This window comes from Epinephelus fuscoguttatus, linkage group LG23, assembly GCF_011397635.1.
Source record: "Epinephelus fuscoguttatus linkage group LG23, E.fuscoguttatus.final_Chr_v1".
Lineage (NCBI taxonomy): Eukaryota > Metazoa > Chordata > Actinopteri > Perciformes > Serranidae > Epinephelus > Epinephelus fuscoguttatus.
In genome coordinates, this window is record NC_064774.1 from 16385031 (window position 1) to 16401321 (window position 16291).

General features: G+C 41.5%; 1 protein-coding gene across 1 annotated transcript in view; it reads left to right on the top strand.

Moving 5' to 3' along the window:
• Window positions 1–8876: 8876 nt before the first annotated feature.
• Window positions 8877–16291, top strand: part of arhgef40 (Rho guanine nucleotide exchange factor (GEF) 40) — a 68180-nt gene continuing 60765 nt past the window's right edge. Inside the window, exon 1 of the mRNA XM_049568416.1 lies at window positions 8877–9116. Within this exon, the coding sequence (XP_049424373.1) occupies window positions 9114–9116 (3 nt within the window). The 5' untranslated portion in view covers window positions 8877–9113. The remainder of the gene's footprint in view (window positions 9117–16291) is intronic.

The following is a 16291-nucleotide window of genomic DNA, read 5'->3' on the forward strand; positions in this document are numbered from 1 at the left end:
TATTACCAGTTATTGCATTTGTGCTGTGCTGCAGCTTGTGTGGTCTCTGTGAACTATACCGCCATGTACTGAGTTGCAATCACAGTGATGAATGACTGATTTAAAGGGTTTTTCAACCTGGATCCTATTTTTCTAAGTTTTTGTGTCTAAGGGACCAATGGTAACAAAATTTTGTGAAGTTGGTCCAGTATTTACAAGCTAAAATATAACCACTTGGGGCATATGCACCATCAATTGATGTCCACTAAAAGTGCTTGTTTTTGCGACTGACGGGCTCCAGTTATCATTTTTAGTGTCCGACAACATTATAGGATCCCTATAGAGGTCGACCTGTTTATTAAAGAGTAAGATCCATTTTGTTTGACCAGAAAGAGCCCTGAAATCGCCATCGCCAAACCCACCAGACTCCATATAAAAAAGCAGTAATTTTATCATCGTAAAACACACTTCATTTAAAGCTGACAGAAACCAAATAAAACTCACAACAGTCATCTTGCCTCGTCTTTCCACTTTTCTAACAATAGCCAGCTGTAGTTTGGTTGAAATAAACTCTTAATCCATCTGGTTAGATATGAAAACATGCAGGTTCTATACATGCTAAAATTGCTGTTTTTTTAAATGGAGTCTGGTGTGTTTGGGTATACTGATTTCGAGGCTGTTTCTGGTCTATTTCTGTAGGGATCCTTTCCATAATATTGCCAGACACTTACAGTAACAATCTGAGCCTGCCAGTGGCAAAAACACACACATTTAGTGGACATAAATTGATGGTATGCGTATGCCACAGTGGATACACTGCACTCTGTTTCACTGCTGCCAGCTGCAGCGCTCTCACTCAGTCCTGAACCAACTGTTTACCCCATTCATCACACAGACACGAAACACTTCAGCAACCCTAATTATGATAATAATTGACACTCATTCCAATATCAACATAGAACCTATTTTCCTACATATTATCTCCCTTAATATGTTTTGTGTACGATATGTTTGATTCCTCAGCAAGAGGTGCAGCGCACAGAGTTGTAAAGCTTCTTGGCTGAACATGTCATCATTGTGTATCACTACAGCTGATTTTAAAGTGTGTGAAAGACCTTGGAGATGTGAAATGCAGAGCTGAACCATTAATAGCTCACTACATCAAACGTCTTTTAATTGTCTGACTGACCTTGAGGTAGGAGAGAATTGAGTCGGTGTAAATAAAGCCGAACAGTTACGGCATCAGGAATGTTGAAGATGTGAGAGATTAGGATCTACCTGCTCAAGTTGTGCGTCACTGGCATCCCTTTACCCAGTGTACTGTTTCAGTTACACCTATATTAACATAGTGTGACAGAGCATTTTAAAAGGCACATTAAACAGAAAACATTAAACCCACAGCCAGGACACATCTCACAGTGCCTTACCTTAGGTGTGGCACAGTCCTGTGGGTTTAAGGGAGTGTGGATAATGAGTGTAATCAAAACAGCATCAAGGAGTGTGTAAATAAATTGAGCAACAGTTTGAACAAACACACCCAGACGTGGGGAATAACCTGGTTCTTCTGGTCCTTCTTGCCACGTTTCTTGGCCAGGTGTGCGTTGAGTCAGTGCTTTTACCCAGGATGCAAAACCTATCAAATGATGCAACAGTCAGTGAGATTCGATAAAAACTGCAAAACTGAGAAACTGCTCTGTTTTTTATGTAACTGAACCAAGTAGTGACAAACACTGGGCTTCATGCAGCAACATTCTCTTAAAATTCCTCTTATATTTTCTCTCAATTCTCAGTTCAGAGTAAAAACAAGAGAAGTCAACAACAAACATTCTTAACCATCAAAACCTGCTCTTGCCAAGGCGTGCTGAATGACAAATCTCACTTGATTCTAAGTAACCTATCAGCATAGCAAACCTACTAAACTCTATATAAGGGCAGGTGTTGCACTGTATCCAAATACTCTGGCACATACCATCTCCAAGATCTGGAGAGGTGCCACCAAAAAAGGCTGCAAGAAGTAGATGCTAAATAAACTTAAACAAAGTAAACATGATTTTCCAGAGTGGCAGAAAGACGTTACAGGAACATTAAAAGCCCCGTGATGGCAAAACATTTGCAGTGTCAGCAGCAAGCGTGGAGGAAGTATTCAGATCCTCATGAGAAACACTAAAGCGGGATTTAAACTTGTGCGGCAGACCCCACGCCGTCGCCTACACATGTGTCCTACACCATTGTGAGCATTTATTCTTGTGCTTTGGGGTGTCTGTCGCTCTGCAGTTACACCTCCAAAACACTAGTTGGTGGTGGAGGTTTCTGTGAAGTGCTGTAAAGTTTAGTTGATACAAAACACACATTTAACATGACTAGAGACAATTCCAAACTTTGAAAAATATTACTATAACTCGCAGCATTCACAGACAAACACTTGCCTTTATCTGGACACATTTTCCCCACAAATACAACATGCTAATGTTTTTTAGCACAAGCATATGGCATTTTACATTGTATAGATTAGCTTAGCAGCTAGCGGACTTTTCCTCTTCTCATATGAAGCCAGGGACAACAGCAACATTTAACAAAGGTAACGTTACAAAATGTGACTCCGTTACAACTCACAAGGTTCACTGACAAAACAACTGTCTTATACTAAACACATTTTCAAAACAAATATAACATGCTAATGTTATTAGCACAAGCCTATGGCATTTTACATTGTCTAAATTAGCCTAGCAGCCAGCAAACATTTCCTCTACTCATATGAAGCCAGGGACAACAGCAACATTTAACGAAGGTAACGTTACAAAATTCAATTCCATTACAGCTCACAAGGTTCACCGACAAAACAACAGTCTTATACTAAACACGTTTTCAAAACAAATACAACATGCTAACTATATTAGCAAAACCTATGGCATTTTACATTGTATAAATTAGCCTAGCAACAAGCGGAAATTTCCTCTGCTCATATGAATCCAGGATAAATCACACACAAGACTTAAAATGCTATTTTTGTGGAGGCTTTATTGTCTTCACAATTTATTGTTTCTTATCTGTGAAATTAAAGTAAATTAAAGTTTTGTTTCCACTGAGGGAAATGGTTTCAGCTTACAGAAAAAGACAGGAGGTCTGCGTCACCACGACGTGTAGTAAAATTTGAGTGGCAGCTCTCATGAGGAGGCAGAGGAGGGAACAGACCAGGGTGAGTGAGAGAAGATGTTTAGGTTGATGGTTAGGTGGTTTCACTGTACATACTGTACTGTGTGGGTGTGTCTGTAACAATACCTGATGTGTTGTATAGTGATGCAGGTTACTATATGAGAGGAGGGAAGGAACCACACCTTTATCTCTCTCTCTTTTTCTAACACACACACACACACACACACACACACACACACACACACACACACACACAGGAAATAGTGTAAAATTACAGAGAAATTGACAGGATGTTACTAATGTATGGCACTGGATTTTTTTTAGAGGTTCAAAACATTCTGCATGTGAATAACTATTGTTCAGTTGTTTTTTTAACATTATTAAAACTTTGTGTTTATACCCTAAATGGGCAACGCACCTCGGGAGATACACTTGGTAATTTGGAAAAATAAAATACAAGTCATATTTTGAATGAAAAAAACAAAACAAAAAAACAAAACAAAACATGAATTGTGTCATTTTAGCCTAGATACATTACAAAAAATTAATGATTACTTAATTTTCCAAAATATTTATATGTGTCTGGCTATTAAAAAGTTTTAAACAAAATCTTTGTTACTTGTGAAAGTTCTGCATTGAAAATGTAACTTATATAAAAGTACTGTAAAGTAAACAGGGAAACGTATTTAAGTATTAAAAGTAAAAGTACTCACGCAGAAAAGTGTAAATAAATTTCATAAACCCAAATAATTAACATACTAAAAAGAGAAAGCAACAACTCCTCATATTTAAGAGGCTGCAACTAAGAAATGTTTTTGCATGAAAAAAGTCTTAAACAATTATAAAAAATAGTTGCCAACTAATTTTCTAATCAACCAACTAATCATTTCAGCTGCACTTGCATATTTTCATATGCGCAACAATCTCATCATATCATATCAAATAATTGTAGTGGAGTACAAGTAGAATGTGGCATGAGATTAAAATAATCAAGTAAAGTAAAAGTACCTCAAATTTTTACTTAAGTACTTGAGTAAATGTAATTAGTTACATCCCACCACTGGTCAGCAAAGGGAAGCACAGTAACTGAAATTTGTAATGGGGCTCAGTGGACCAAGTATGGTAGTCCTTCTTTAGCCCTGAAATTTAATAATCCAATCATTATAATTTCTAACATAATAATGATTGGATTATATGAAATACACCTCTCTACTATTTCTTAAAGTCCCTCAAATTCAAAACTTATGTTTCCTTGCCATGGACAACAGTGTGTGGACTGTGAAAACAAGATGTTTTTCTTTTATCAGGAACAGTGCTCTTCTCACTCATAAAATTGTATTCATTATTTATTTATTTATTTATTATTGATTATTATTATTATTATTATTATTATTGTTATTGTTATTATTATGATGATTATTATTATTGTTATTACTATTATTATTATTATTATTATTATTATTAATAATAATAATAAGAACAAGTTGTGGATATGAACAAAAATAAGTGTGAATTTTTGTTCATATTGTTTCTTGCATGAAGCCGAATATCTAAGAGATTCAATCAAGAGGTACACTGTAAAAAATGATTCGTAGGTTTAGTGGTATAACACTTAAAATAAGCAAGTTTTTCATAATAAAAAATGATGTTTGTTTTATTAACTTTTTTAAATCAGCTGACAGAACTGAAGCTGGTCAAAATAAAAAAACACTGACATTTTTGAGTAGGAAAGAAATTAAAATAAATAAAACAGCTTGACGGGGCGGCACGGTGGTGTGGTGGTTAGCACTCTCGCCTCACAGCAAGAGGGTTGCCAGTTCGATCCCGGGCCTGGGAGCCCTTCTGTGCGGAGTTTGCATGTTCTCCCCGTGTCAGCGTGGGTTCTCTCCGGGCACTCCGGCTTCCTCCCACAGTCCAAAGACATGCAGATTGGGGACTAGGTTAATTGATAACTCTAAATTGGCCGTAGGTGTGAATGTGAGTGTGAATGGTTGTCTGTCTCTATGTGTCAGCCCTGCGATAGTCTGGTGACCTGTCCAGGGTGTACCCTGCCTCTCGCCCAATGTCAGCTGGGATAGGCTCCAGCCCCCCCGCGACCCTCAAGAGGATGAAGCGGTTAGAAGATGAATGAATGAATGAAAACAGCTTGACCACTAAATATCAATACAAAAAAGTATTCAATTGATTTAACTTAATTAAGTTTTTTGAGGTCAAAGCAAATCATGTTGGTTGCACTTAATCAAGTTTGTCAGATTATAAAAGCCAGAGTTGTGACTACTTGAAAAGATGCATGCATTGTTACCTAATTTTTTTAATTGAATGAGTGGATTCTTTTTAGAGTGTAGGTGTTTGCCTCCATCTATTGTAGTATGAATTATATATTAATAACTTGATAAGGACGTCTCCTAACAGGCTTGGCAGGCATGTTCTTTAGTCGCTAGTCGACCACCTCCCTCTGCTCCAAGCTCCTTTTTCTCCTCTACTTTCCATTATTGCAACATCACACAATAAACACAGGGAGGTGCTGTTGAACTATTAAAAATGGACTCCTTCCTCTGCTTATTATAGCAGTCTAAATAAAAACCTCACAGGATGAATGTAGCAGCAAACGGTGTGTGACAATTATGGGGCAAAAAAGCAATAAAAGACATTAGAAAGGGTGAGTAATGGAAACTTGAGCCTGAAATGTGACTTTATGTTTGTGTAAATGGACAAAGTAGGTCTTCATATAAACATTCCCCCACTGCAGGTCTAATGGATAGTTTACATAGGTATTAATAAAAATACTCTATGTGAGGTTTCAAAATGACATCTTTTGTGCCAAGTTGGTGAGTTTCAGGAAATTTCTCCTCCACTGTAACAACTCAAAGTGAGCTATTCCATTGTTTTAAAGGGCACCATAACTCACGGTGGGTTTGTCACTGATGATTCACATGGAATCAAACACTGAAACGTTTGATTTAGATGCTGCATGATGTAAATCGTATCCTCCGACACTTTTAATCCCATAATACTGCGCTGTGTTTCCTGTCTTAAATCAGACTACTGGGGATTGACCTGAGAGGACTCTTGAATTTACGAATCAAGACTGACTAACAAATTCTTGGCAAATAACTATAAAGAGGCTCCCCACATGACCTTCAGTTTGTTTTTCATGGCATGCACTACTTAGCAAGTGAAAACAGAGCTTTTATTTCTTATGTGACTCCAGGGGAACTGTGTGAGGCCTGAAAAAGTAGCCCCTGATAATGTTTCGGCTCGGAATCGTCACATTTTCTTGGAGTAAATTGTCCTGATTTATTGCATTTATTATATCTACTGTTGGGGGTCACGAGGGGGCTGGAGCCTATCCCAGCTGACACTGGGTGAGAGGCAGGGTGCACCCTGGACAGGTCACCAGACTATCACAGGGCTGACACATAGAGACAGACAACCATTCACACTCACATTCACACCTACAGATAATTTAGAGTCACCAGTTAACCTGCATGTCTTTGGACTGTGGGAGGAAGCTGGAGTACCCGGAGAAAACCCACATGTGAACTCCCAACAGAAGGGCTCTCTACTCTGGGGGTGGAACCCCAACCCTGGATTCAAACAGCAAATGCTCTTGTTGCAAGGCGACAATGTTAATCACTGCACCACCATGCCCGCAGTTCTGATTAATTTACCCTAAAACTTCTTTACTAGCCTGGGGTGGCTACACATTTTGAAAAATAAAGACCTGTCTCAGTTAGAGGCCTGGTCTGCTTGCCAAGCATTTCTTTTTTTTTTTTTCTTTGGATGTATAAAACCAGGTTGTTGGCTACCTCGAATTTTGTTCCCATTCCTCGATTACCCTGAAAGTTATTCATATTCCTTTTCGTCCATAAAGGTCCTCAGATCAAAAGAATCAAAAAGGTTTTTCATAAAGATTAATCCAAGTTGTGGGTATTGTTTTAAAAGGATAAAGTGGTGTTGTGTCAGTATGATGGGTGCCGTAACTCAGTCTTTGTCTGATGTGCACATTGTCACTCCGACCTCGTCACATATCAATCTTTAGTCATGGACCTTCCACGTCCAGATACAACATGCAGGGTACCCTGGGTGCGTTGGTTGTTGACGTTCTGGGTCACCGTGTCTGCCTGTTACATGTATTGTCTTCTTTCAAAATACACTTCCGTTTTCACAAGAAATTTAACCTTTACATACAGTCTCTTTCAAAATAAAAGCACTATGTCAGTATGACGCAAATTGACGTGTTTTTTTCCTCCAACAACTAACGCATTTGGTGAGATTTAGAATAAGAGAACAGGGTTTGGCTTTAGAATCTTACAGGGCTCGAACACCTTTCTCCCGGGTGAAAGTTAGTGTATGTTGGACCCATCCACCACCCCTAACTTGCACTTTTGCTGCCTTAACTTTCGCTCTTGTACAGCCGTGTCTCCCCCTGACGCCCCCAAGCATCGTTAAACTTTAACGGTGACCAGCCACGTATCTTGCTGAAGTTAAAGGACGGTTTTTTTCACCAGTGTCTGATGCAGAAAGTCACTGCCCAAGCACCAGATTTTGAGAACTTGTGTCATGATTAAGCCTCTTTTGAAACAAAACAATTTAGATGCCTTGTAACTTAGCAACTACAGACCAGTGTCCAATCTGCCATTTTTAAGTACAATTTCAGAAAAGCTTGTTTTTAATCAGTTAAATGATTTTATGGTCTCCCACAATATTTGGTCAAATATGGACATACTGTAGTGATGGCCAAATGAGGCCTCGTGAACCACTGTCTTTATTTTCTGAATCCACCAGATGGCGCTGTCTGTTCTACAAAGGTTTGAAAGCACACTTCATTGCCAGTCCTTCAGCCTTTATCTTTACGCCAAGAGCACCATCTGGTGGGGTCAGAAAATAAAGACAGTGGTTCATGAGGCTTTATTTGGCCATCACTACATACTAGTTCTACTCGATGTTACTGCAGCCTTTGACACAGTCGACCACTCAATTCTTTTAGCTAGACTTCACAATCTGGTTGGCCTCTCTGGCACTGTTTTTAACTGGTTTAAATGTTATCTTTCTGACAGAGAATTTTATGTAACAATGGATGAATGTTCATCACAAATCTATAAAATGGATTGTGGCTGTAATAAGCACCGTGACAACCAACCCCGGTCTCCCCTACATTCAGTGAAGCGCATTATGAGGAGTCCACACTCAAAGTTTTGGACTTGCAACTTGACTCGAGACTTCCCTGTCTTCACTAGGAATGATTTAGGACTTAAGTCCCACTTCTGGATTTTTGTGAATGCAATCTGGCGTGTGTTTTTTCCCTGTGGTGTAACAATTATAAAGGCTCTCTGCCATTATGGGACTTTTTTGCAGATACACGAAACACGTGCAGACCCATTTTTAGCTTCTATTATTTAAGTGTTCTCAGTGATTGCACCAACTCTTTTTCATCAAATTAAGCTCAATTACAACCAGACGTAATTACCTTCTTAAAAAAGAGTGTAATCTGACACAATAAAACATCAGAGGTTTGTTTTTGCAATTACTCCTGGGTGGGGTAACGGCCTTTTTTCATTGTCTATTCATTTAAGTGACTCTGGGGGGATAAATGGAAAGTTTGAGTGCAGAGAGGGACTGTAGTGCTCTTGTTAGGTGAGAGGACGGGAGGGAAGGAGGGAAGGAGGGGAGGAGGGGAGGTGGGAGTGTGTGTGGGACTGCCGGGCAGACGGAGAAGGGGAGGGAAAAAAATGCAGCTTGGACATTCCCAGGCTGGGAAACATAGAGGAGAGTGAGAGGGGAAGAGAGGAGGACTGTTTTCACGCGCTGAAATCTTACATAAAGAAGAAGAAGAAGAAGAAGAAGGGGGAAAAGGCTCGAGGAGGGTAATGGAGGCTGTTTGATAAGGAGTGAGAGGAGAAAGTTTTTGCGGAGAATGTGGAGAGGAAGCAAATGTAGGAAAGGAGCTGAGGACTATGTAGGAATTCCTGACTGAAGTCATGGTAAGTCCCAGTTTGTAAAACTATGGAGGGCTGAAGTTTGTCCTCAACTTTGTTTTCATTTTTTGATCCCTGAAAGTCTGATACCATAATGTTTTCTGTTTCTGCATGACTTTAAAAGTTTACAAGTTGTACTTTTTAAGGATTTTCACACACTTAACACAAGCAGACCTCCACATTAACCCAAAACAGCACCCATTTTTTACCCATGTATTCCACTTTAATCATTCTCATAAAGGCATGCTTTTGATTTTGGAAGAAATTGAAGTCAGCACTTATAACTCCCAGCATGCAAAGTTGTCAAATCCCAAATGGCAGCAAATCATAATGACATGATTTAAACAGTGTGACGCTGGTGATGACTTTTGTGGTTGGCTTGCAGAGGCAATCAAGGGCTCTCTGTTGCCGTCTCCAGGGATTTGTGTTTACCATCCCCACCCACTCATGGTCTGATCAGTGACACACAGAGGCAGAGGGTAGACAGAGGGATGAGTCAGTCAGACACATGCACACATCTGTGGAGGTAAACTGAATCAAGAGAGATATTAGGAGATTAACAGAAAGAGATTTGGATCGTATTCCCGCTTCTGTGCGTCGGGCAGGGTGGAGCAGTTTGGCAGGGAGGGGAAGAGAGAAAGCAGCGGCGAGGGAAAGCTGGAGTGGGAAAGAGCGGAATAAAAGAGGAGGGTAGGGTTACTTTTTATTTTAGGAGACTTGGACGGCAGTGACGGTGGTTTCAGTGATGCCGCATTTTCCACATTGGACCTGAGAAAAGGGAAAAAAAAGGAGAGAAAGGGGGGAACAAGGGATGGCATGGACTGTAGGGGAGGAAGAACATGTGCAGTACAGTTTCATCTTCCTCTTTGAGCGGTTGGGAAAGTTCAGCGTGGAAAACAGTAACTGATGGACACACAGGAAAACATAGTTACACCAAAGTCGAGAAAGGGAACACTTCCTGTGACACCAGGCTCACAGCAGTAAATTCAATACCTGTATGTGCGATTAACGACCGTCCAAACATGTGTCCAAAAAGTTCTTAACACATGAGGAGTGTGTGCAACATCGCTCAAGGACAAACATGGCAGCTTACACATACACGTAGGTGTTAAATGCATCATACAGCACAGTGACACACACAGAAATCTTTGCCAAGGATATGTGGCAGAGGGTGTTTCCATTCCCTCCGTCTGGTCAGCTCTGATTTTGAAACTCTAATGGGACGCATCAGACAGTCCTCTGGTCTCAAGGCCAGGCGGGGGGAAAAAGTCTGATGAAAGTTTTTGCAATTGATTCTCTGTGTTTGTTTTAACCTGCTCGGAGTACCAGGCGGGCAGTGATAACGGCAGTAGAACAATCCATTTAGGGTCAGCGACGTTGTCAGTCACAGGGATCTGAGCTTCCTGCGATTGTCAGGACTCTCTGACATAAACAGAGCATGCAGGCTGAGGATGGATACTTTTCAACGCAGTGATTTTACAAGCCGTATCATTGGCATCTTTAATGGGCATCCAAGCAGTATTCTTGTTTTTAAATTGCCTTTCATTGTGGCGTTTATCTTCTTTGACTCTGCGGTTTAGAATATAGCCTTGTCTAACAAAAATGCAGGAGTCTCTGTCTGTCTGTCCATCAGTTTTCTTGACAACCGTTCATCTCATCGACTTCACACATGGTGGCTGTATTGCTGAGGATCCAAGGAAGTGCAGTATTGAATACAAGCTCTAGAGATCTACAAGACATATTTATTAGTATGTAGTGTTGTCAAAAATATTGATTCTGAACATTTGAAACAGCTTCAATACTCATTTTAGGCAGTATCAATACTCCAATACCAGCTGCTGTTTCTTATTGTTAATGTTTACTACAGTCATTCTGTTACATGTAACTAAGAAAAGAAATCCCTCTCATGTTATGGCCTTATTATAAAAAAAATAGGCCCTTAATGTCAGTTTTCCCCTTGAATGTAACAGATTTTTTAATATATGTAGCTAGCTGCCAGCACGCTAACATCCTGCTTAGCTTAGAACAACATGAGCGGGGGTGAGCAGGTCCATGTCACTGGTTCGACAGCCCATTGGTTCGACATCCCATTAGTCCGACTGTCCGCGGTGCTGAACAGCTCGTGGCAGGCGTATGGTGCGCCGTGACCAGCTTGAGGTGGAGCAGGCTCACGGCTTATGTGTTTGTCATTTTCTTTTTCATTTTAACCCACACCATGATCTTTTCCTGACCCTAACCAAGTGGTTTTTGTGCCTAAATCTAACCAGACCTTAACCACAGGGCATCATGATGATTTCGGAACGGACTTCGGAACAATGAGTTTAATATGGTCGGAACAATGGGATGTCAAACCAATGGGCTGTCGGACCAATGGGCAGTTCCCGGGTGAGCAAGTTAGCAGGCTAGCATCCTGCTTAGCCTAGCAAAGCCTAAACCACAGGCAACTAAGCTAGCAAGCTGACATCCTGCTTAGCTTAGCACAACTTGAGTTAGGGTCAGCAAGTTAGCAGGCTAACGTCATGCTTAGCCTAGTAAAGCCTACACTAGTGTCAGCAAAGATAGCATCCTGCTTAGCCTAGCAAAGCCTAAACTAGGGTCAGCAAAGCTAGCATTCTACTTAACCTTGCAAAGCCTAAATACCAGGCAATGAGGCTCGCAAGCTAGCATCTGCTCAGCCTAGCAAAGCTTTAACTAGAATCAGTTAAGCTAGCAAGCTAACATCCTGCTTAGCCTAGCAAAGCCTAAACTAGAATCAGTTAAGCTAGCAAGCTAACATCCTGCTTAGCCTAGTCTAAACTAGGGTCAGCAAAGCTAGCATCCTGCTTAGCCTTGCAAGGCTAGACTAGGCTAGCAACCTAACGGGAGTATATCTATGTTTCCAGGGTTCTGTTTCCTGGGTTCTATGTTCCTCGCTTACACAAAAAAGGTTCTATGTTTCCCAGGTTCTATGTTTCCCGCTCAACCAAGCGGGAAACATAGAACCCTTTTTGTGTAAGCGGGGAACATAGAAGCTTTTTTGCAGGGTTAAGCGGGGAACACAGAACCTGGGGAACACAGAACCCTGGAAACATAGAACCCTTTTTGTCTAAACGGGGAACATAGAAGCTTTTTTGCAGAGTTAAGCGGGGAACACAGAACCTGGGAAACATAGGGATGACCCCCAAGCTAACATCCTGCTTAGCTTAGCAAAGCCTTAACTAAGGTTGGCTAAGCTAGTCAGCTAGCATCCTGCTTAGTCTAGCAAAGCCTAAACCACAGGCAACTGAGCTAGCAGGCTAACGTCATGCTCAGCCTAGTAAAGCCTAAACTAGGGTCAGCGAAGATAGCATCCTGCTTAGCCTAGCAAAGCCTAAACTAGAATCAGTTAAGCTAGCAAGCTAACATCCTGCTTAGTTGAGCAAAGCCTAAAGTAGGGTCAGCAAAGCTAGCATCCTGCTTAGCCTTGCAAAGCCTAAACTAGGTTGCCTCAGGAAATGTCACACACCATGAAGACCAATAACACTAATAAATGTGACAAAACACCATGCTCATTTGTCACAGACAATAAAAAAGACAATGAAGTGTGAAATCTCATCTGCTGTGAACCCCTTTCCTCTGTTCAACAACAGACTGTAGCACTTAAGCAGTCAAAGGTAATCTGTAAAGAAGCTGTTTGACCTACTGTAGGTCAGGTTAGATTATACAGGAAGATTTAGGAAAGGAAATCACTTTCAGGCCTCTCCTCTTTCTTCCTCTTCATCCTCCTTTCCCTTTGTCTGCCCTGCCTCATTCTCTTTCCTGTCTCCCCCTCCTCTTTTCTGTTCCCTCTTTCCTTCTGTCGGCATCTTTCTCATTTTTGCTCCTAATCATGTCGTCTTGTCTCCGAGCTCCTTTCTGCTCCAGCTCTCTTCCTCTCTTTCTCCGTTCCTTTATGTACTGTATGGGCCTACATCTGGTTTCTATCATGGTTGCTGCTGCTCTTGTTTCCCATCGATCTCTCCCACCGGTCAGCCTCCTCCTCCTCCTTTTCTTTCCTCCTTTTCCTTTTTCTGTCTGAACCCGGTCTCTGTAGGGCTGTCTGGTTCTCTCAACGTCTCCCTGTCACTCTGTCTCTTTTTCAATCTGTTTCTCTATTCACTCACACTTCAATAAGCCGAGCTGACATGAAGGACACTTCAAGTGCTATATTCCAGAACCACTCCAGTTCCCACTTTATTGCTTTATCCTTGTCTTCTCAATTTTGTTTCATCTAACTTATTTTTTTCTAGACATCCTTTTTCTTTTTTTTCTTTTTGGTTTTCTGTCTGTGCCAGGCGTCTGTGTGAAAGACCACTTCTGCTTCCTCCGTTTCAGTCTGCGTAGAGAGGAGAAAGACAGGAAGTCTGACTCAAGAATGACATACCCTGATTCTGTACTGTGTGTCCGTATTTGACACAAACAGGAGGACGCACATTCATGGATACTGATTGTCTGCACGGACACTCCACGTGCTGTATGAAAGCTCAAACACACACACTTTTCCAGTAACTCTTTTCTTGTGAGTAACACGTCATCCACCGGATTATGACCGGTAGTTTTGAAGACAGGACATTTGTCTTTGCAGTTGCTGACCATGTTGAACCAGTCAGCTGGTGAAACTGCGCTCAGCCTGATAGGTGATGTACCGATTAGTAGGCAAAAACAAGGAACAACCCTTTGTCATAGGGCATTTTGGGGTTGGTTGTCTCAGGGTCCCCTTACTACCTTTTCCAGATATTTTGACTCACCAGTGGATGGAGTTTGCTCAGTAGTCATGACGATAGCTCAGTGGTAATCATGCAATCTTAGTATGGAACTTCGGTCATGTGATAACTTCTTGGAATTTCCCTAAATTTATGTATTTCTAAAAATATCATGCCACCAATATCCTGTGAAAACCACATCTCCGAAACATCAACTTGTCATGAGCCCAGCCCAGAAAACTTGTTCTTGTTTTCAGCTTTGTGACAATGTATTTTTAGCTAATCCAAGAGGTTTCTAGTTGTCTAACTTAAGAAACAGGAAATTTTTCTCAACCTATAAAGGACCCTTATATTATTTCGAAACATCCAAAATGACCAGATTTGGAGATGTATGATTTTCTGTAGACAGTCTTTCCTCTGCGCAAATAATTAAAGTTCAAGTATCTTGGGGTCTTGTTCACGAGTTGAGAGTGGAATGCATCAGTAGTTTGGTGTGCCGGACCATTGTGGTGAGGAGGGAGCTGAGCCAGAAGGCAAAGCTTTCGATTTACTGGTCCATCAACATCTCAACCCTCACCTATGATCATGAACTCTGCGTAGTGGCCGAAATAATGAGATTGCAGATACAAGCGGCTGAAATGAATTTCCTCTGTGGGATGGCTGGACTCAGCCTTAGAGATAGGGTGAGGAGCTTGGACATCCGGAGGGAGCTCGGAGTAGAGTCACTGCTTCTTTGCGTCAAAAGGGGTCAGTTGAGGTGGTTCGGGCATCTGATCAGGATGCCTCCTTGGCACCTCCCGTCAGAGATGTTTCGGGCACGTCCCACTGGTAGGACGCCCAGGGGCAGACCCAGAACATGTTGGAGGGATTATATATCTCATCTGTCCTGGGAACGCCTTGGGGTCCCCCAGGAGGAGCTGGAAAGTGTTGCCGGGGAGAGGGACGTCTGGGGTACTTTGCTTGGACTGCTGCCCCTTTGACCCGGCCCTGCATAGCGGATGAAAATGGATGGATGAATGGATGGATTAGGGCATCGGCCAAGATTCAGTAAAATATACCATTAAGAAATCGGACTCAAGCCCAGTTCAGTCAAAGAGTCGAGACGAGATGAAACTGTCTTAGAACGTTGCAGGAAAAGTTGCAGCGGTATGAACTGGCCTTTCTCATCTCGACTCATGCAGGCTGATGGTGTCACCTGCAACTCAGCTTGTCAAGTTGCCAGTGGCAGGTTTTGGAACATAAGGAAGCTCACCTGTTTCAACAGCCAATCAGCTTGTAACCAAGTCAGCTGGTCAAGTCAGCTACAAACTGTCAGCAGAGTGTTTTCATGCATTCTCTTACATCAGCCCTCCGTCCCAGCTGGAGTCCATCTCATTTACATTCCTGCAGCTGTTGACACGTATGTCCCTCCTTGGCCCTCACTTTGTGGTGTTGTTGGACGATGGGCCATTGCTGCTGTTTGCTGTATGTAGATTTGTTTCACACGTATTCTCATTGACTGATTAATTGATGCCAGTTACTGAAATTATTGTGTCGTATTTATTATGAATACAGTGCATCTGAGGCTGTGATCAATGGAAGTACATAGAGTTGTTGCTATAGAGAAGATCCACCATCTGTGGCATTGGAGTGAACCAGCAGGTTTTCAGAATGTTGCAGACCGGTGCATTGCAAGTTATGGCAAGTTTCAACTTGTCTTGTTTCAGATCATTGGTCTGAACTGGACTTAATGCTCTGGTCACTGTAGTCAGTAGGTACCTAGGTAGGTTTTGCCAATACCTTAGTACAACTACAGTCCCTCTGCCTGCCCCACATCCACACATCCTCACACTGACTGCCTTTGCATGGTGCAAGAGGGGGTGGAGAGAGATCTGTATTTCAGTTGTGCTTGTAGATTTACTTTAGGCTACTTGTTGCATTACCCCTTGAAATTTCTTTGTAGTACTATGTTGATTGAATGGACATAGCAAAAGCTTGTTGACACAATAAAAAAACAACAACATTCAGACTGACTTTTTGTAGTTCTTTACTTCTTACTGTACAGTCACTGAACACTTAAAGTAGAGAGGTTTCAATACCATTTTTTCTTTCCTTATACTAATGACGATACCTTAACTTGTGTATTGGTAAATACAGAGTGCCAATCCAATACCATTGTGCAAAACTAAAAGGCTGCACAGTGCAACCTTCTGTCTAGGGTACTGTTTTAGAGCAGCGAAAAATAATTGATTTTCAGGACAACCGCTGTTTTATCCAGGTGTGAAACTACTTTGAAGTTTATTATTGAATAATGTGGTTTTGGATCGGTGTAGTGACTTGTGTACTCAGCATTTTTAGGCTGTATCGGAGGCATTTCTGGTACTGTCATTGGTACTGGAAGTCTAATCTATAGCCAAGGTTATGCTACCAACCAGATGGAGATTCCACTGCCCTACAAAGCAGTCAACCTGACCTATAACAGTGCTATACCTGTCACTAACA